Source organism: Neopsephotus bourkii, unplaced genomic scaffold, assembly GCF_033783945.1.
Source record: "Neopsephotus bourkii isolate Nb327-2 ecotype Australia unplaced genomic scaffold, CSIRO-AGI_Nbou_v1 NB_1350, whole genome shotgun sequence".
NCBI lineage: Eukaryota > Metazoa > Chordata > Aves > Psittaciformes > Psittacidae > Neopsephotus > Neopsephotus bourkii.
Window position 1 is genome coordinate 354,897 of NW_026901829.1, and position 20,512 is coordinate 375,408.

Consider the following 20,512-nt stretch of genomic DNA (forward strand, 5'->3'; position numbering starts at 1 on the left):
TGTTCTAAGAAAGCTCAGCCAGTTTATTATGCTTTTCTTCTGAGGCTATCCCTTTATTTTTGAGATACAGCACCTTAATATTTGTACAGTATCAAATATATTTATTAAGAAGAGCAGTGAAGAAACTTGCATTGCTCCTGCATATGAGAAACAAAGCACTTTCTGAAGATGTCCTTCAAAATAAACAGCACCACTGATTTTGGAAACACATTGATAAATCTGGCAGTCTGAAATTCAGCATTAATAGAATGTGCATCTAAGGAAGGTACTCCTTGAAAAAATGGGAGATAAAAGGCAGCTCTTAAAAATGAAGTGAATGTTTATGTTGTATTGAAGGTTAAACAGCTTTAGAAAAAAACCTTTAATTTTTCTTTTTCCTTTTTTTCTCTGAGTCCTTAGATCCCTTTGAGCTACAAACTATATTATTACCTAAACAACCTTCTCACTGCAATTAGTAATTTTATGCTACTAATTTTTCTGGTTCACACTGGAAAAATTTAAAGGAAGCTCAAAAGTGAAGGGACCAGATCCGACAAATCTCATTCGTCTACGAGAGTTCAGCTCTGCACTCCCTTATAAGCATCTGGAAACGTTTGAATAATAAAAGAAACACACTTCCACAGAACCAAACCTGATGAACAGGCATTATCTGAACAGAATTTGTTGTCCTGCATTAGCCTGTTTCAGAAAATAATAAGAAAATAGTATCTTTAGAAAGAGTTTTAAAGGTAAGAGGCTGTTTTACAGAATGACCATCTTACCATGACCACCTTATCACTGATGCATGTGTAAAATGGCCACTTGCTGGCCACCAGCATGAATACCATTCTCAATCCTCTGAAAAACAGAGTGTAAGTACTGCTGTACAACAAGCTGCCCATGGCAGTCTTTTGAGACTTATTTAGAGCGAGAGTGATGAGTCGAAAGTCTGCCCCCTAGAGGCAGTGTGCTTACATACAACATCATTTTCTGATGACTGTTACCGTATCAGTTATTTCCCCTTTGTTGAGGTTGAAGCACATCCCAAACAACAGCAAGCATGGGGGAGAGCACCCTCTCTTTTCAACAGGAGAGAGCACCTCTGCTTTTCAACAGACTTTCAGCATAAAGCCACAAGCAGAGACACAAAAGTGTTATACAAGACAGCTGCAAAATCATGATTTTTCATCTTGTACTACTCCTTCCAGGTCTGCAGAGTTATTTATGCACAGTTACCTGCAGAGCAGCAAACACACTTACCTGAACACCCTAATTATGGAAACTTGGGTCCATTCAGCAGCAGTCAGAAAACATTTTGGTTAGCTATTAATGAGGCAAACACACAGACTTCATCATGCCACCTTATCCAGTTCAAGTCTGTCTAATATTAGTCTGGTTTTCTTTGAAGCACGTGGTAAGCTAGGTACTAGTGCAACTGCTGCGAATCAATACAAAGCTCACCCTCCACAAGATGTAACTGTGCAGATGTAGACAGTACTCATGGATGATATTTGCATAGCAAGTTGCAGTAAAGAATGAATAAGATGTTAAAAAATTCTATTAATGAGATATCAGTTAGCCTAATGGTAGAGCAGGTAAACTAGTCAAGCCATATTCATACTAAATTTCATCTTCTGATTCCTGGTCTCGTTCAGATGTCTTCAGTAATCCCATTTCCATGGACTGGGACTGTTTAACCTTTGAACGAACTGCCCTGAAAACAACAAAAAATGAGAGCTGTCAATAGTAACTCTGCCGTGGTTTAAGCCCAGTTGGCAACCCAGGAAAAAACACGCAGCCTGCTCTCTCAACCCCCCCCCCCCCCACTTTCCTCCCCCAGCTCCCAGAGGGATGGGGTGGAGAATCGAAAGAATGTAACTCCCATGGGTTGAGATAAGAACAGTTTAGTAACTAAGGTATAACACAAATCACTACTGCTGCCACCAATAATAATAATGATAAGGGAAATAACAAGGGAAGAGAATACAACTGCTCACCACCCACCAACCGATACCCAGCCTGACCGAGAAGTGATCTAGCCCTTCTGGGTAACTGCCCCCAGTTCATATAGTGAGCATGATGTGCTGTGGTATGGAATACCTCTTTGGTCAGTTTGGGTCAGGTGCCCTGTCTCTGCTTCCTCCTGGCTTCCCCTCCTCCCTGGCAGAGCATGAGACTCAGAAAGTCCTTGGTCAGTCTAAACATTTGAGCAGTAACTAAAAACATTGGTGTTATCAGCCCTGTTCCCAGGCCAAAAGTCAAAACACAGCACTGCACCAGCTACTAAGAAGGAGAAAAAATGACTGCTCCTGCTGAACCCAAGACAAACTCAAAGGCTTATCTGGCCATTTTCATATGGTTAAAAACTGTTTAACTCCTGCACCTCACCAGGGAGTTAGGGTGACTGATGTATGAAGACTTGTAGCGGGCCACTGTGGAAGACATTGTAAAGGTGGCTTCTGCTTTCAAGCAGAATCTGGGCAGTATTTAACCACAGGCCTTGGTTGTAAATAGCTGTATGTTAGCATGAGTGACAACTGTACAATGCAAACATGTACCATGACATTAGTATGTGCTACATTTAATGATACTACCTGAACATACTCCTTGTAAGACATGCTGCAGCAGCTGCCATTTCCAGCATCAGAAGGGATGTAGGATTTCTGTCACCTACTCTATAGTTGCCATCTTTTACACAACAAACCAGCTACCCAGCCTTGAATGTCAGTGCCTTTCCGACAAAAGATCCAAAAAGAAGTGGCATCTCAGTTCTTGCAAGACTGCAAGAACTGCATGGGGCCAAAGCCTGATAAAATAGAGCTATTAGGATGGTAAGGGTAAACTGAGAGATGAGAAGCACGTTTAGAACAGTGCAGGCAAAGGCTTGGTAAGGTCCTGCAGGCAGGTGATCACACATGGCAGAATCAGGCTCATTTTTATAACTAATTTAACACTGTGGTTGTAATTTTACCAGCATTAACACAAGAAGAATGTCTAACTTTAGAAATGGGGGGATGAAACTAGGTAGTGGAAAAGAAATCAGGTCTGATCACAGGAATTGCTAGCAATGAAAACTGCCCAATAATCTTCAAAGTCACGAAGCCTGCTGACGAAGTCACTTGGAATTAGAGATGACCACGGGGAGAGAAGATGCTGTAGGAAAAAAACTTCTCCTACTTCTAACTTCATATGCACTTACATATATGGAACACTATTAAGAAAGAGCTTCTTTTAAGTGAGAAGCATTATCCTTTCAGAGCTGTGCTTCATGAATATTTTTCCCCTTTCTACTGAAGCAGTGAATCATGTTCTTCATTGATTAACAATACCTATTTTTATTTTACCTTGCAAGACAATTAATTACTTTGTAGAAAACTTGATTTGTCAGTGAGACATTTCTAAAATTAAGCTTCTGCTAGACTAAATAGACAAGTTTCCAAATAACTTACCAGCTGACAATTGTATAATTGACTGCAAGTATAAGAAAAGCAAAGGCATAATGCCAGCAATAGCACATGGTCAGGAACATCATATTGGTATGATCCATCTGATTCCACTCTGGCCTCCCATTTGGAGGATAAAGCACAAAGCCAATCTGTAATAAAATAATAGATATTTAGCAAGAGTCATCTGATGTGTATCCTTTGCTGTATCATGTTTTATGCTACCTATCACAAGGCAGAAATCTCTTTTTTTCTAAGTGCTGATTATTTCTGTGGCTATTATTAAAAGCAATTTTGCAGTCGCACTCAGATGCAATGGATCATTTTACACAGTTCTGTGCAGAAGTGCCTTTGAAGATGCAGAGCCTGTCCCAGGAAACCCTGCTCTTGCCCAGAGAATTAAGGACCCTGCCCAACAAGTCCCACAACAATCACAGCTATGTACTGTATGGAAAGGGGGCAGTGCTCAGCCTTGTGTGGTCTGAACTGAAAACACATAATGAACAAGAAAGCCTACCCAGCCATTTGCACTGACTCACTTCTTCCCAACAGTGTCTGCAAATGTGCTACATGGCTCTGAAGATGCATAATAAATGAATAAAGGTGAACATAAGTCTATTTTTCCTGGGCCATCCATGGAAAAGGTCAGGTTTTGAAATTACTTAAAAATGGAGCTCTCGCCCAAGGCTATAAGGCCACGTGAAATACATAGCTGATTTGTATATTCAGAGTTGGAAAAGATCAAATTCATATTAATATATAAGGTGGGAAGCTAGTAATCCTGTGGCTGCAGAGGGGTCTGCATGTCAAGCACTGGTCCTCTGTACTTCCTAATACTCTTCAGGGTCATGGCTCTACAGTTCAGCTGAGAATTTAGGACCTGGGAAGAGGAGAGGAAGGAGGATGGGAGGAGTGCATTTTGCATTTCCATGCAGAGAATTCAATGAATGAGGGAGCTGATGATGCAGAAGTTCCCTCTACTTTTTACAAATATGTCATGCTGCAGCCAGTATGTGGTTTTCAGTCACACATATGGTTGAAGTCTCCTGCAGGTGTGAAAAAAGCCACACTTAAATTGCTTGTATTTTTAGTTCTTCAATTTTTCACTTTGAAACAAAAAACACATTGTCTCCAGAGCTAAAGAAATAACTTGCTCTAAAATTAGACTGGACAGACAACAAAGAATAAACGGTTGTGTCTAATTCCTCTTACATAAAGCTTCTTAAATCACCAATAAAAAGTGTACAAACAAGAAAATAAACCACAGAGTGCTGCAGCACCAGGTTCTTGAGTTCACTTATAGAAAAATACTGCTGTTGAGGAGGTCTGTCTTTTGGCCAGAGCAAGTATTGAGATGTTGGATTTGGTGCTGAGTGTCCAGTTCTCCTAAGAAACAGCAAACATTTTTTTTTCATCATGTCTGGCCAGCATATAAAAAAGAGAAAACAGTCTAGACATGCTGGAAAAAAAAATCTCTGGAGTGACCTCAGTTCTTCACTGTAAGATGAAACACACATCAGCACTAGTGCTCCTATTTCTTTGTTACGAGATCACGGCAATTCATTAAATTCTTTCTCTTGTTCTGACAGTAGAGACAGGGTCATTATCAAATATCTGTTAATTGGATAGAATCACAAGTAAGTGAGGGCATGGAAGCTGCATTTTTGAAGAGTCCTTTTGGGAGCCACATCCTTGAAATATCACAGTTTCAGCTGTTTTTTCTTCTGCTCAGTTTCCAGAGCCCTGGAAAAGCAGGAGGCTTTGCATCACCCAGTTTCTTAATGCAGATTGAGAGCTTAAATACCTTTTGAGCTGTGCACTGTCCATGAGTGCATTGCCTCACCCATCCAGTACTCTGCTGAGCACCTATTCACTGCTCCAGCAGCTGACTGGAGATTGGCTTCATAAAGAACAGCATATATTGCTGGGCTCTAAAACACTGCCATTTGGCTTGTGGATTTGGAACAGGATGTTATAGGGGTCAGAAAGAATGGTCAGTGAACAAGGGAGAGTTCAAGAAAACCTCCTTTGCTTTTTCATTGATAAAATGCACAAGAAGTAAAATGGCTTCTGCTGCTTCTGTAAAATTGATACAAGAAATATTTTTATCTTTTTAAAGGGACATTAAGAGTGCATTGTTTTCTATGAGTCCTTTTAGGTCTGTGTTTAAAAGGTATATTACATCCCCTATGAATCCTCTTCAAAGGGCTAAATCACTAATTTTGGTGAAGGAAGAAGTTCCTAAAGCAGAAAAGTGACCTACCTGCCAGAACCAGCTGCCTTGTAATATGCAAAGGCTTGTACGAAGCATCTCTAGCACAATACTGCCACGGAAGAAAACTTCCAGAAATATGCAAACAGCAGCTCCAAAGACAGCAAACAGCAGTAACTGATGAACATGAACATCCAGCATGGCTCTCCCATGAAGATGGTAGCAAAAGAGAAAACCTGGAATAAATTAAGTGATCATTTTAAGAAACTTTCTTCCTTTGAAATCTCCCTGCATATGTTTTCATAAAACAGTGAACCGTTAGCATTTCTCTTCATGCCAATAACACCTTCTTAGTTGAACTAACAGCAATTTTTAGACTAATTCTTAAGTAGTGTGTACTCCCACTCTTCAGTTCAGACCAGGAAATTGCATGGGAAGTTGTAGCTCTGTCACCCTTCGTTTAAAACACACTAACAAAAAGTATCATTCATCTGTGCCTGCAATGTAACAAGAGGGATGCTATGAGATATGCTGTGTGTACAGAAAACACAAAGTGAGTGTGTCTCCAGTGCAGTTGCAACATATGATTGCTGTACAAATGAAAAAGCACTTTAACTTGTGGGCCATGTCTGTGCATACATTGAAGCACATACCTGAGCTACTGAGCAGTTATTCAAAACAGGCTTGTGCTGCTATTTTTATAACATTTCTGTTGCTATCTAAGCCAGCTGGGAAGCACAGATACACCTCTAGGATGTGTGATCATGCTTAGGGCTGCAGTGCAGTTTAAGGAGGACCAAGACTGATCTTTCTTAGGCATTTCAGAGAGTTAAACACCCAGCTCGTGCAGGCTCATTCTCTAAGACTGATGTGAGACTCAAGACGCATTCCCCTGTGCAAGTTTCACGCATACTTCTGCGAGAAGAGGTAAACTGACCTTCAATAAACACTGCTAACGAAAGCATCATCTTGTCCATGGCCACTGGCAGTGCACTGGTCCCATGAGCCACAATGTCAACCAACCCTGAAATGCCATAGAAAAGGTACATGGTAGCATGTTGCCAGTTCATGAGGTGATCCCAGTGCTTTTCCTCGTAATTGTACAGCTTCAGATGAGGTCCATCAGGAACAAACTGCTCAGCCACCATTCCTGCACATGAAATAAAAAGTGTAACTTTTTGTCCTGGTGCTTAAGGTGATGATAAGTCTTTATACAAACAACAGAGGAAACAATATATTCCCTTGCAGCGTAACACCGGTCAATTTGAGATTTAGTCTGGCTGCCTGAGGATTGCTCTGGGTGATTGCTACATTTTCCTCCCTTCTGCCCAGTTCAGCCATTTGCAATAAAGTTTTTAACATGTCCAAATTCAAGTGAAAATGCACAGAGGTCTCAAAGATACTAATTTTATATAAATTTACAAGAAAATAGGCAATGGCTGGAGGAGAGATGAAATAAGCTGAGTTGTTGATGGGAAGACCACAGAGTGAGCTACAGCATGTATTAAGCATCACATAATTCAGAGAAGAGAAAGCCAGGGAAAACCAGGCTTCATCTCTGCTCCTGGTTGGATTATCTGCATCTTGCAGTTTCCAGCAGCGAACAGCTATTCTGTGCTGGTTTTTTTTTTCCTAACAATTGCTATTGTAGTAGTCCTCTAACTGAATTTTTCAGCTGCCTTCTCCTGTGGTTCAAACATGAGTATAACACATGCTGAAGTCCCCAAAAGAAAGATTTACCATTTCAGTCCCCTACAGTGTGAAGGATGGCAGAGTTCAGACTCTTAGTTCAAAGGGGATTTTTCCTATAAAGCCATAAAAGGAAATCCCTCCACTATGCAGTTATTAAAAGTCCCATGAGAGTGTATACCAAGTTAGTATTTGAATTGCTGCTCCATTGCCTCCCTTACCTTGGCCCCCTCAGTGTCTTACTAACTAGCTGCAGTACTCCAGCAAGAGGAAAGCTGAGTTTAGATACTCTATATAACCAGTGAAGCTTGGGAAGGATTTAAAATGTGTTACACTTTAAAACTTTAAATACATTGCTTATAAAGCACAGGCCAACATCATGCTGTATAAGTAGATACACTGCAGTACAAATGCAATACTTTTCCACCTTTATTTCAAATTTCCTAACACAGAAACAACAGGGTTTACTCTTTCTGCTACTTTTTGTCTTCACCAGGGTTTCTTGTCCACATTTGTGAACTGAAATTACCATATGTTAAAATAATAGTTTTTTTGTTTTATGATAAAAATAAAAAGGCTAAATGAGTATGTTAGCCACCCAACTACCTCTAGACACTGAGTGGAAGATCTGTACAAAAGATGTCCTCACTCACACCTCAAAATGAATGCTATTATTTAGGTTTTGATATTTTTTTTAAGGCATATCAAAGTACTGTACACACAGTATCTCTTCAGAGCTGATCTTGAAGAAGAGCAAGAACAAGATTTTGGCACAGCCTGCACCTTGATCAAAAACCAAGCAACTCTGAGCATCTAAAGAAGAACAGACAGATAGAATCTAAAAATCTAATAATACTAAAAAATAAGATCCTTTTCAACTTGAAAGCTACATGTGCTGAGCTCCCCAGGCCCCCTGTTATTTAGCTTATTTATTCTAGAAAGATAAATTGCTAACATACAGCGTGCTGGAACATGAACAAGAACTAAGCACTTCCAATTGGCTGCAAAACTCACTAAACCATCCCTGTGGCTTTGTACCCAGGCCAGTCCACAACAGAAGGAGAAACAGGCCACCACCAGCACCCTGTTGCAACAGTCCTGCAGCAATAACATCTGGAGTTCAGTCTTTCTTTGTGAATATTTTCACTTTAAATGACACCAGTGGAGAAGCATCTGCATTTACATATTTTATCAATAACTCAGTGGAGACTACCTACATCTAAGATAAGTTGGATTCAAAACAGAAAAGCAATGTCTCCACAGTCTGGTGCTCACAGTCTGCATGTGAGACCCCCTTGCCTAAATATCTTTCCTCCCTCCCTGAAGTAGTGAACAGCATATGAACACTCGGACCAGCTGTGAACTTGTCAGGAGACTCAGCTCCAGAAGAGTGCTATGGATGGAAACCCTGTTACGATCATAACTGTGTAATTAATAGCAGTAGCCCCACTAGTTCTTAGATTCTTGGTGTTTAAAAGACAAAACACCAAAACACAATGAGATGTTTTATCAGAGAAAAAAGAAAAAGATAGTGTTAAAAGACATAGCCTTTTCATTGTCAGCCCACCTTACTTACCGATCAGGGCAAAGACAGCTTTGATGATCCCCTCTACAAACTCCAGGCGCTGAAATCCTACCCTGGAACCAAGGTAGCAAGCATTCTTGTTTTTTCGACAGGCATACTTCAGTGGATATTTCACTGACCACCACAAGCCAAAAAGAAGGAAAAAGCTTCCAGGGAGGGCATGCCCTTTGAAATTGCCCATGGTTTACTGCTAGGCAACACCTGAAGGTGAAACAAATGGAGATTGATTATGGGAGTAGCAGGAGAAATCTGTGGGTTATAATTTTAAAGTATCTCCTTGCATAGATTTAAAAAAAAAAATCATAGAATTAAGTACTCACACTCTATTTAAAAATTAATGTGGGTACTCGTCTTCACTGATTATTCCAAACACCCAGCTAGTCTCTCAGTTTCATAGCTGTGCAGAATCAAAGACCCAACTGCAAGGCATTTGACCTGAAATAAAGCTGGCAGTTGGCAAAGTGAGAGAAAAAATGCCATAGTGCACTACGCCATGCTGTTGAAGTTATACTAGCAAAAGAGACATATGAATATTCACAATTTGGTTCCTCTTTAAAGGGGTTTTCTGTTTCCTCACTCCACAAACAGAAATCAAGACAATACTTGACTGAAGGAAATCCAAGTTGTATACAGATATTATGGGCAGCTATTCACTAATAAATTGTATTTTGTATTCCAATTTGAAGCCTTGTTATGATTTACAAACATCAAGCCATTCTCAGTATTTGATAGGTGAATTATGCACCCACAATTAGATGCACATTATTAAGTACACCAAGTACACTGAGTTATAAGGTTATTAGTTAGTTATACAGTTATTTAAAAGCAGTGCCATTAATAAAATCTAGTAATTCTGGTCATCATCCAAACTTTTAAGGAGAGTTAACTTAGATCCAATAGCTTCTGCATTAAAGCGACAGTTTTAATATTAAATTACAATTTTTCTTTAAGTTATTATAAAATGAGTTACTGTGCAACCCAAAGGCATACTAAATCTTTGCAGAGGTTAAAATAAAGGATAACACCTTAGAAGCATTGGAAATCTGTATTCTCTGTTATTATTGTGGCTGATTTACAAATCTGATCACCACACTACACTGTAGCTATCTGCTTGTGAATAGAATACAGAGGCTCTGGTATATTTTTCTTTCCAGCAAGTATTTTGTATGGTAAGCTCTGCATAAGAAGTTTTAAACTGTGGCTTCTGGGCCATAGAGTACTTGCAGATGGTTCATATAATGCTGTCTAGTCATGTAGCGTGAGCTCTGTCCTGTTTCTGGAGCCTAAGCTCCACTGAAAGCATTATTTTGAATTTTTTTTAAGAGAAACTTGCACAGGTCCTGAAGCTGCCATAAGACTATTACTCAACTGCATGAGGAAACATGACCTATATAGCCACAAACGAGAATTAAAAAAAACACAGATGTTCATGAGTTGCGTGAGGCAGGCTGTGATTTAAACAGGGATGCTGAAGAATGTCCTGTCCCTGCTGCCTGTCCCCTCCTCTTCCAGAGCTGATGTCTCCCAGTATAAGTGCCATAGAAGGGGAGGGGTGAGTTTTAAAATATTTCCCTGGATAAAACTCTACTTAGCTAATTTCTATGGAAGCATTAATGAAGTACAAGAAAAGGGAAACGTGATATCGGTTGTCCAAGCAAGCCCATTTCTGGATGTGTCTTCACAGGTGCCAAGTGCTGGCATCTGAGCATACCTTTTACTTCAAACTGGAAGGAAATCACACAGAGGTGGCTGCCCTAAGCCCTGGGAAGGCTCCTGGGGAAGCAGCACCTGGCAGCCATGGGGCAGCCAAAGAGAGAAGAAGAGACATGTTTATTTATCTATTCTTATGAAATGTAAAGGACTGTATTTGGGACTTCTGCTGTCTGGGGAAGGGCTCCTGCATGCTACTTGTCTTCTGTTAAGTAGAAAAGCAAGGGTGCCATGCCCAGAGCTGTTGTGGAAGGCTTTGCCTCACCTGGTTGCTGGCTAGCCACCCCGATCAGGGCAGCAAAAGCTGTGAGGAGGAGCAAGCAATGACAGACATGGTAGGCAGCTCTCAGCATGGGCCCCCAGCCACCAGGACAGTGATGACCACCTCCATCCCACTCACAAAAGGCTGAATTAATCTCTAAGCCTCCCTGGGGCTGAGAATGTGTTAGTGGTGCTAAGTCAGCCTGCTTGTGAGCTAAGCATCTCTGGTCCTAGCCCAGGGTGGGCTGGGAAGTGGAGGAGGAGGAGGTGGTAGTCCAAAGGTTGGGAGAGCCTTTCTCTGCTTCCTCTGCCTCCCTCAACACCTTGAAAGCTCTGCTAGGTTTACGCCTGTTTTATTTACAGGTGGGGAAAGCACTGTTCAGTCTTGAGAAGCCTATAGCACAGACAGGCACTAAGTGGTGTGGCTGGGGGGCTCAGCCCCACAGGTCAGACCCAGCCCCATGGTGTTGCTGAAGAGGTACCTCATTCTGGGACATCTTTAGTTCAAAGAATCTGCCCAGCTTGTGCATTACTACCAGTACTCACTGCACCACAGTTTACCTCAAAAAAGGCAATATTAATGGGAGCTAAAGTTTTAGACAGTTGCCTAAACTGTGCTTTAAACTTTGAAATACTTGTTTTGCTTTGGAAGCCTTTCTGGTTCTTTTAAAACTTCCTGGCCTGAAAGACATTGTAGCAGATCGGGTTTTTTTTCCCTTCCTTGCATGAAAGGAAGAGGGGAAGAGTGGAGAGTGGCCTTTCTTCACCATATGTCTGATCTCACTGAATACCATTCCTTAGAAGGACTTTATTCATTAGATATTATTCAACAGCTACTGAGCATTTTAAATAGGAAGATTTACCCTGTAACTCACATCACCTACATCAAAGAGAGATACTGGATTAAAAAGGTAAATTAAACCCGTGAAAAGCCTCCCTTTAGGAGAGTATAGTAACAATAAGAGTCAAATGAACAACAGTGTGCTAATGGCATTTGTAGTGCACAGTATAGGAAACTTCAAAAGTAATTCTCAGTCTGTAAATTCACACCTGGGTTAGCTAGAGCTCTAATCACTGCAGGATATTTCTGCCCTAAATCTGGGTAATCCAACAGGATACCCTGTTTAAAACTATTTTTTGCTTTCAAGAACAAGGGAAGTCTGATACAGCAACTAATGTTGCATATCCAATATAAGCAAAAGAGAACCTGAAAAACTGATGTTTTTGCTATAAGCAATACAATCGCATATTATTTGCTTTAGAGAGTGTAAACTTCAGTTTGAGTTTGTCCAAAAATGTTGGGAATTATCTGTGGGATCTCTCTAGAAAGAGGCATATCAGATCTGTGAGTCAGCCGCTGTGACTTACCTTTGGAACACTGAATCTCAACACAGTAGGCTTCAGAGAGGATTTACATCAGTTACACTTTAAATCCTTAGTAAACTTAAAAACATTATGACAGAAATTGCCTTAAACTTTGAATTCATGAATTTTCTCTAATCAAGCCCGAGAGTGTATTTTGGTGAGTCTAGAAGTCAACTGCCATCAACCACAGTTTTTATGTGACTGACAAGTTTTGCCTGCAAGTAAACCAGGTGATATCGCGTAGTTTGGGGACTTAGTATGACACTGAGGGAACCAGCCTGTTACAGCATGTCAGGTGCTATTTATTGGATAAAGATGGCATTGGCATGTTATGATAACACTCAGTAAATTTGAGGGTTTATTTCTTTACAGAACTTTATCCCATAAGGTAGCATACAAATCACTGGAGGACTGAAGCTGTAACCTGTGCAAATCGCAGGCCCTCTTTTATCCTCAGTGATTTCAGGGCCAGGGGTGCTGGGAGAGCCTCAGCCTCAGCAGCAAACCTTCCTTGCTGCCCACCACCTTCCCCTAAAGTGCATCATCTGCCAGAGACTCAAGTAGAGAAAATCCCAAGGCTTCCCCAGAGCTGAGTGCCATGAGCTGTGGGTTTGGCCATGCAGGGTCTGTTCATGCTCCTTCCACTGCCCCTCAAAGCCACTCAGTCACACCAGGTGCTGCATGAGTACCTGCAGTGGGTGATCTCCTTGCATAGCCTCAACCCTGTCCAAATCCTGCTCCTAAGCTTGCCAGGCAATGCAAGTGCTGATGCCTACAAGAGACATACAGACAGCCAGCATCACCCAGTCACAGCCCTCGCCATGTATGACAGGGTTTGGCTTTTTGACCATTGCTGATCAAATCACCCCTGTTACCTGCTCTGTGCACCCCCAGGGTCCCTGCCCAGGTCTCATGGTCACAAGGCAACTGGAGAAAAAGGTAATGAGGTGTAAATATGGCAATAAACAAAATTGTCAATGTAGTTTAGAAATTCTTAAGTACCAGGCAACTTTTCTGCAGCTGATTGGAATGAGGTGCAAGAATAATTTACAGTTACTTGCTACCTGTGAATGTGAGATGCTTTTTGTTTTTTCACAAGTGAAAAATCCAAGCATGATTTTTCTTGCAATAATCACACAAAACTCTGCATGATTGAGGCTTTCCCAGCAATTAGAAACCTGCATAGTATTGCACAAGTGCTTTACACTCCAACTTTGCCAACCAAATGCGATTGTTGATGTTTGCCTACAAATTCCCTATGTAGCAGTGTACCTGGGATGTTCATCCCTTGGCTGAGGCTGTATCTTACTCCCTGGGTCAGAAGGAAATAGTGGATCTGCTGTCAACAGACAGGGTTATGAGCAAAGGCAGTTTCTGAATGAGCATTCAAGAAAAGGTGGGCATTTTTGTGGGTATTAAAAGCTTTTAATCCAGAAAATTACTTCACTTACACCAGAAGAAGCATGAAAGGCAGGCAAGAAACAGACTTACATGATTGATTTAAACACTTCCCAACTTCCTGGGGAGGAATGTTTCCTAACATCTACAAGTTTGATTCCTTAAAAAATTCCTTAAAAATTCCTTTAAAATTCCTTGATCTCTTAAGGCCACCATGTGGGAACTAAGGCAAAACCTGCAAGTGGTATGAAGAAGCTTATGGCTACTTAGATGGCTTCTTGAAGAGCTAGGTGAATCCCCTTTTCCACCTTCTCTCTTTAAAAAAAGCCAGAGGCTCAAGCAGCATAATCTGCACTGGATGGAGACGCAAGTGGTAGCTCAGCCAGAACTATCCCTGAAGCAGGCAGCTTCCCTTCCCTTCACATTCTCCTGCCACAGCACTATGCCTTGCAATTTCCTGGTTTATCAAGCTCTGTGGGATGTTAAAGAGGACTGTTGACCAGAAATGAGGGATTTTTTTTTCAGAAATGACACAAGTGATGAGGCCACAGACTCACACTGCTGCAACAGATTCATTCCTGCTATGGAGCCATATGATAACAGAAGCTAAACACAAAGATTTACTGCAATGGTAAAACTGTGCTGGATTAGGAAAAAATTATGTGGGGTTTATAACATTTGATAGAAAATGTTTTTATCCATAACACCTGCAAGAACTGATCATGATGTCAGTGAGAATAATGCACCCAGGTAAGAGGAGGAAATAACCCATTCGCAAACCTTCCTAATCAGTGTATAAGATAGGATCATACAGCTTTTACTGAAAACTGGAATCCAGCGAACTTGAATGCATCTAAGAGAAAGAAAATAGCAGATAAGTTTAGTTCAGTACCAAAGTTTCCTACTTGCAGTTAAAGACATATTCACAAGGCATGTGCCTTTTACCCTGCAGCCATTAAATTGTAAATATGGAGACCAACACCAATATGAAAAACAATGTCTGCTGTAATTACTTTATTCACTAAATGCAGTACTAATTTAATGTAATGACTAAAAGGATTTCAGCAACTACAGCCCCACATTTCCAGATGAGATCACTGCTCTGGTGTTAAGAAAATACTCAGCTGACACCTATAGGTCTTTCAGAATTAAACTGGAAGTACTAAAGGTAATGAAAGCAGGGCTCAAGACTTCTTGAAATGCTAAAAAATGACAGTACAGCCTTTATATTTTTGTCTTAAGTATGTGGGAGATAAGGATTTTCAGATTAAAAAAAAAACCAACAACAAAAAAATAAGTCATGAGTAGGCATCTCTGAAGCTGGTAAGAGAAGAATTCAACCCTTGGTAAAATCTTTAGGCCTACAAGACACAGATGAAACCCAAAAATCCTAAAGAGGTAATGTCAAGAAATCTATAAACTGGGCTAAGAAACAAGAGACTCCAAAAGGCAATCTCTCATAGTGCTGAGTTTGGTCCCACAACCTGAACTACTCTATCTTTTTCAGTGCCTTGCATTTGTCAACAACAACTCCTTCCCAGATACTTGTCCTTCTTAGCCCTTTGAGTGATCTTCATTGTACTTTTTTATTTCTCATGACCCTCAGTTTTCTGGCTTTTTCCATGTTTTCAGTGTGACTCTCTGACTGCTCCCATAGCCAAGCCAAGATAACTCCAGGGGTTATCCAAGGACAACAAACACTCCTTAATGATCTTACCATTGGCTCTTGGTGTCAGAGCAGCTGCTAGGCTGTGGATACAAAGTTTTCTGTCTTCAGGACTGCCAATTTGGAGCCTTTTATTCAGATCAACACAAACTCAAAAAGTATACACACACACAAAAGAAATAAAATCTTAATTGTATAGGATACATAAGAGTTGGTTTTTCCTATGAAATATTCATAGTTTCTCTATTGGCCATATAACCTAGTATTTCCTAGCACTGCCTGAAATAAAGGGTAACTTACGGGTATCTCAGCAAACTATTGCAGCAATGAGAGTGCCACCTCCTGCAGGAGGATGCTTGGCTTCATCCACCACAGCCACTTTCCTGACCCTACGAGCCCCGTCGTAGCTGCTGCCTCCTGCAGGGTGACCTTATAGGCTGTCCCCCGTGCAGAGCAGCAGTTCCCTTTCCCTCAAGGTGAGGTGCTGCTGGTGCAGAGCTCCTCTCCTCCCAGCCCAGCAGACTCGAGCAAGGTTTTGACTGTGTGCAGCAGTGGCTGAGTACTACCAGGCAGACGGCGTGGTGGAAAGACATGCTGCTACGTCCCACTGCTGCGCTGCAGGAGCTCTTCACTGGCATACAAGAATGGCTCCCCTATTAGGGCTTCCTGGTTTTAACATGAAGTGTGCCAGCTAGTGAAATTCCTGTATGCTCTCTTTTTTTAAAGTTAATTCATTTTATTGTCCTTAAAACAGTTGGAGACATTTCAGTAAACAACCTCTGCAGGACCCTAGATATTCTTGAAGGTCCACAGTCAAGCAGAGGTCACACTACCAGTAAGAAGACTGCTCCTTGGAGACCCGACAAAAAACAGTTTTGTAGGGTGTAATCCCTGAATCTTCCTTGTAGTTCCAGATGTGCTCAACTACATGTTCTTTTCTTCCTGATAGACAGACTAGGAAAATGTCAAGAGAGCTAAAGTTTGATATATCTACTAACGATTTAGGGAAATGAAATAAAATATGGTTTGGTCCTTATTGGCATCCCTTTTATGGACCTACAGTGTCTTAACAATTGAGTCAGGGCCTTAGTGGAAAAATCTTGTAAGACAGCAAAGCTGACAGGACCACCAGACTATGACAAATATTTGTAATGAGATAACCATCCAGGCTGTGAAAGATTCTGCATTTGACACTTACAGAGCTCTTTACAGACTGCTAGAAGTTGCTGCCATTGTTATGTTTCCAAATACTTCTTTATGAAAAGAAGACACAACCCCCCAAAAAAAAGAGAGGGGAAGGGGAGTATATTGAGAAAATTCAGTGTTTGGATGGTCTAAAAAGGTATTTTCCACCTGAAAGGAAGCCAAATCTGAAAGAGAAAAGTGAGGAATTCTGTTCCTGGAGAAGGACTTGTCTGACCACAATATGGTTATAATTCTTTGGTTGCAAGGGTTGCTCCCTTACCGTAACTACCAGTGACTTTGCAGAAAAGGCATTAAGATTTCTCTTCATTATGTACAGTACTAGATAATGGGGTGACTGAATTACAGTGGGGTGACTCATTAATAAATATGGTAAGCAGAAGCGTAATGCTGTGCTGTGCATACTAGTAAGCTTTCAGTTTAAAGACAGTCTCAAGTTGACAAAAACTGGAAGGGAGCTCATCTCAGCAAATGCAAGAGCACTGGTAAGTCCATGACAGTGTTCACAGGAAGGACTCAATTTTCTTACAGAAGAAATTACAAATGGGGTCAGCCAATGTGATGCTTGTAACAGCTCATACCTGGACAACAAGCAGGTGATACTTCTCCCATCCCCTGCTAGGGAGGAGACTGGAAACCAGGGGTACGTGTGTCCAGAATATTGGGCTCTAGTGTTAAATTGCTGCATTTTGCTGTCTCCTCTTGCTGAGGTCCAGCCACTTTTCTTAAACCTGTGCTTTCTGAAGTTATTTGATTAAACGGTTTGTAAAATTCAGCCATATGGTCTGGCTGTGGTGTACCATTAGGTAGTGTATGTCCTCAGGGCTCTTATATAGCAAACAAAGTGATTCAAAATAAATCTCCCAGATTTGGGTGCTGTAGTGAATGACGTGAGTGCTTGAGGCTTGCAACATTATGTTGTGATATGAAAAAAAATAATTAAAAAAAGCTTTCTGTCAGTAATTTCCATAAAGCTATGTAACAGAGCAGGTGGGTTCTGCACCTTGAGCTTTGCCTTGGCTGACTTGTCTTTGACCCTGCGTATATCAGGGTGTTTGATACACTGCTTGCATTCAGGTAACTGTATGCACCACATCTTATCAACTGTTGCGTGGGGGAAACACACTCTCAACAGCAGAAAGCTGTGTGGATCAGAAAAGAAAGAGAAACACTAATGAATAAATGGGGACACTGGCAAGACAGTCTGAAACATTGGTAATAGCTGGGAGAAACAGCTGTTCCAGTTAGCCCACCTAGAAAAATCAAAAGGCATCAGGGAAAGAGGTATAGTTCCTCTTTACAAGACTACCTCATACTCACTAAATGAGAATCAGTTAGTGCTAATGCAGCGTTAGCAGAAACTGAAGAGTCCTCTTAATGCAAGGCTACAGTAGCGGAGGCTTCAGCTCCTGCTGCCCCTCAGACAACAGAATTAATAGAGGGACCAAGAACAATGCTATGGAGCTGGAGCTTTGTAATTCAATCAGACTAGCAGCTGCACAGGGGGCTGTATTGTATTCCAAAACCACTGGTCTTACAGATGCTACCCTCTGTACCTTAGAAATGCCTCAAGTGCCAGGTTATGTGGAGCAAGAGTTTTAGAATTTTGCTCAGATAGATCTGAAATGTTACAGCAGGCCCTAATTTAGGCAGAAATTGATTAGGAGGGACTTAAGTCTCCTTTTTATCTTCTGGAGCAAAAGGCAGTGCCAGAACTGAAGGTCTGGCTTGTGCTGCACAATAAGACAGGAGTGCCACAGTAGAGTGCCATCCTACTGAAAACTAAGATATTTCAAAAACAATGTTTAATTATTTATAATCTCTGGGTTTAGGAATCTGCCTTGCTCATAGCTAGGAAGAGACAACCAAAATGACTACTGCTGCCAATTGCAAGCGAGCATGAGTGTGTTTGGACACATCTAACAAATAGAGTAGGAGCCAGTTGACAAAGAGTTTTGACGCTTGATTCATGTATGTCTTCAGACGGAAACAAGGGGCCCATTTTTGTGCTGCTGTACTGGCCATCTGCAGTACTGAGTAAAATGATGCTTCTAGGCAGGCTTGGTTTGCAAGAAAAGAGTAAGCAGGGAGCAGTTTGCCTAAACACAGGCATGGTTATTGAAGCCACTCATTAGGTTCATTTGACTTTCCTTTCTAAGCAGTTATTTCTAAACACACTCTCCACAAGTGAGAAAAATCAGTCTGGTTTACCCAGCTCCATTTCTAAAGAGAAGCATACAGGAAAAGCCCATGTAAGAAACCCAGAAAAGCAGAAAAGACATTTGAGCAAACTTCAGCAAGGTAGTCCCAGTCAGTGATGAATTTTCATCTAAAATAGATATAGAATACATTCCTTAAACAAATTACAAAGTGCAAATTACTGGTGACTTACGGTATGACATATAGCATAATTTAGAGGTCTACAGAAACAGTAATATAAGGTGATGCAAACAAAGTTATACATACTGGAGAAATCACAAGTTCTAGGTAGGTAATTGCACAGTTATTATCAAATATTAATTTTAAAAATTAAGAAGCATAAATATTTGGTTTTAAGCACTTCAGTTCCTAAGCTCTGAAATATCAGAAAAAATAAATATTTGATACTGTGTTAAGTAATAAGTGTTATTAGGCGAGAAGAATATGGTTTATCACTGAAAAAAATGAAACAAATTTGAACATATCCAGGGACTGAAGGTGTTTTTTCCAAGGGATACTCTGTTTTGAAATAGAGAAGCTGAGATAATCTAATTTGAAGGTTTCTCTCATACACTAAATATTCATGGCTACATTTAAATTCTCTTGATTTTGCCTGGAGATTCAAGTTTGGATGTACATTTCCATTTGAGTAACCCAAGGAGGAGGGAGGGAGTTAAAAAAAACCACACAAGAAACTCAAAACTAAACCAAACGTTTACTCACACCCCTAACACTTAATTCCCGCTTTGTTTAATCACCCTTAACCACTGCTGCAAAAACTCTCGTACATAGGGTAAAATACTCCAGGGATTCAGATGTATTTTAACACCAGCAACCTCCGCCAAAGCTACTTCGGATTTAAAAGTCGCGTCAGGGCTTTTTACCTCAGGAGTGCCCCTCGTGGACCGAGCTAAGGCAAACATGGAGCAGCAGTTGGCCTTTCACAAGGGAATATGAAACACCCCCACCCCTACCGCCTCCTCCCGCCCTGCCTTCAGCCCCCTCTGCCCGCACTGCGCGGAGGCGCAGCCTGTTCGGGGGAGACCTCCATCCCTTCCAGCCGCTCTCCCGGGACTGAGGAGACTCGGGCTGCTCTTACCTCGCAGCCTCTTCCTCCGCCTTTCCTCGCCCCCTCCAAGGGGTTTCGCAGCCGCCCCGGGTTCCTCCAGCTGCTCCAGCCAGGCTCTAGCGGCCACGGGAACCCCCAGCTGCTCCATCCAGGGGATGCACCGCGGCTGCCCAGCTGTTCCTTCCCCTGGCGGCCCCGTGGGGGGCGGGCGGTTTCCTCCCCTCCTGGCCGGGGAGGACCCGGGGCAGAGCCAAATAAAAGGGGCTCGGGACAGAGAGAGGCTTCTGCTGAATCCGCGCTTCCCGGTGCCTGTCTCCGGCTCCTGCTCCGTTTTCCAGGGAAAGCAGCCTGGAGCGGGCAGGGGCGGGGGGAGGGGGAACTCACGGCCGGAGGTCGAGGCTGCGCTAGCCGGGGCAAGCTGGGGAAAGTTAGAAAAGTAGAGAGACTTTCTGACACAAACCCTCCTCTGATCGCTGGATATAACAGAGGTTTTTCTCTATGTGTCCTTTTTTCCCTCTCAGTGGTTTTCTCCACGAAAATGAGCCCTCGTGGCTGTAGCCCCTGTAATCTCACAGGAATGTACAGCAGAGCCCTGAATCCAAAAGAAGAATGTCTAAAAATAAAATTGAAAGGATGAAGCCACAGTTTTATTTACAAACGCCACGCTGTAGTAAATGGTGTTAGTGACATTACTAAGTCAGTCACAGTATAATAAAAGGCATCTTACGCTGCA

The 20,512-nt window shown here is 41.6% G+C and overlaps 1 protein-coding gene across 1 annotated transcript; it reads right to left on the reverse strand.

Moving 5' to 3' along the window:
• TMEM45A (transmembrane protein 45A) lies at nucleotides 1–9,321 on the reverse strand. Its single transcript, XM_061366571.1, has 6 exons — nucleotides 9,229–9,321; nucleotides 8,900–9,109; nucleotides 6,572–6,784; nucleotides 5,686–5,870; nucleotides 3,429–3,574; nucleotides 1–1,693 (listed from the first exon to the last, which is right to left on the reverse strand). Exons 2-6 carry the CDS (start codon nucleotides 9,087–9,089, stop codon nucleotides 1,600–1,602), a joined length of 828 nt encoding a protein of 275 aa, XP_061222555.1. The 5' UTR covers nucleotides 9,090–9,109; nucleotides 9,229–9,321; the 3' UTR covers nucleotides 1–1,599.
• Between the last annotated feature and the right edge of the window lie 11,191 nt (nucleotides 9,322–20,512).

What these genes read in the sequence shown, in the direction of transcription:
- TMEM45A (XM_061366571.1), bottom strand. Translation starts at nt 9,089, where the DNA reads ATGGGCAATTTCAAAGGGCATGCCCTCCCTGGAAGCTTTTTCCTTCTT. An exon ending in AGCTGTCTTTGCCCTGATCG is followed by an intron (nt 6,785 to 8,899) that starts GTAAGTAAGGTG and finishes TTTCATGTGCAG; the next exon opens with GAATGGTGGCTGAGCAGTTT. An exon ending in GTTAGCAGTGTTTATTGAAG is followed by an intron (nt 5,871 to 6,571) that starts GTCAGTTTACCT and finishes AATTTATTCCAG; the next exon opens with GTTTTCTCTTTTGCTACCAT.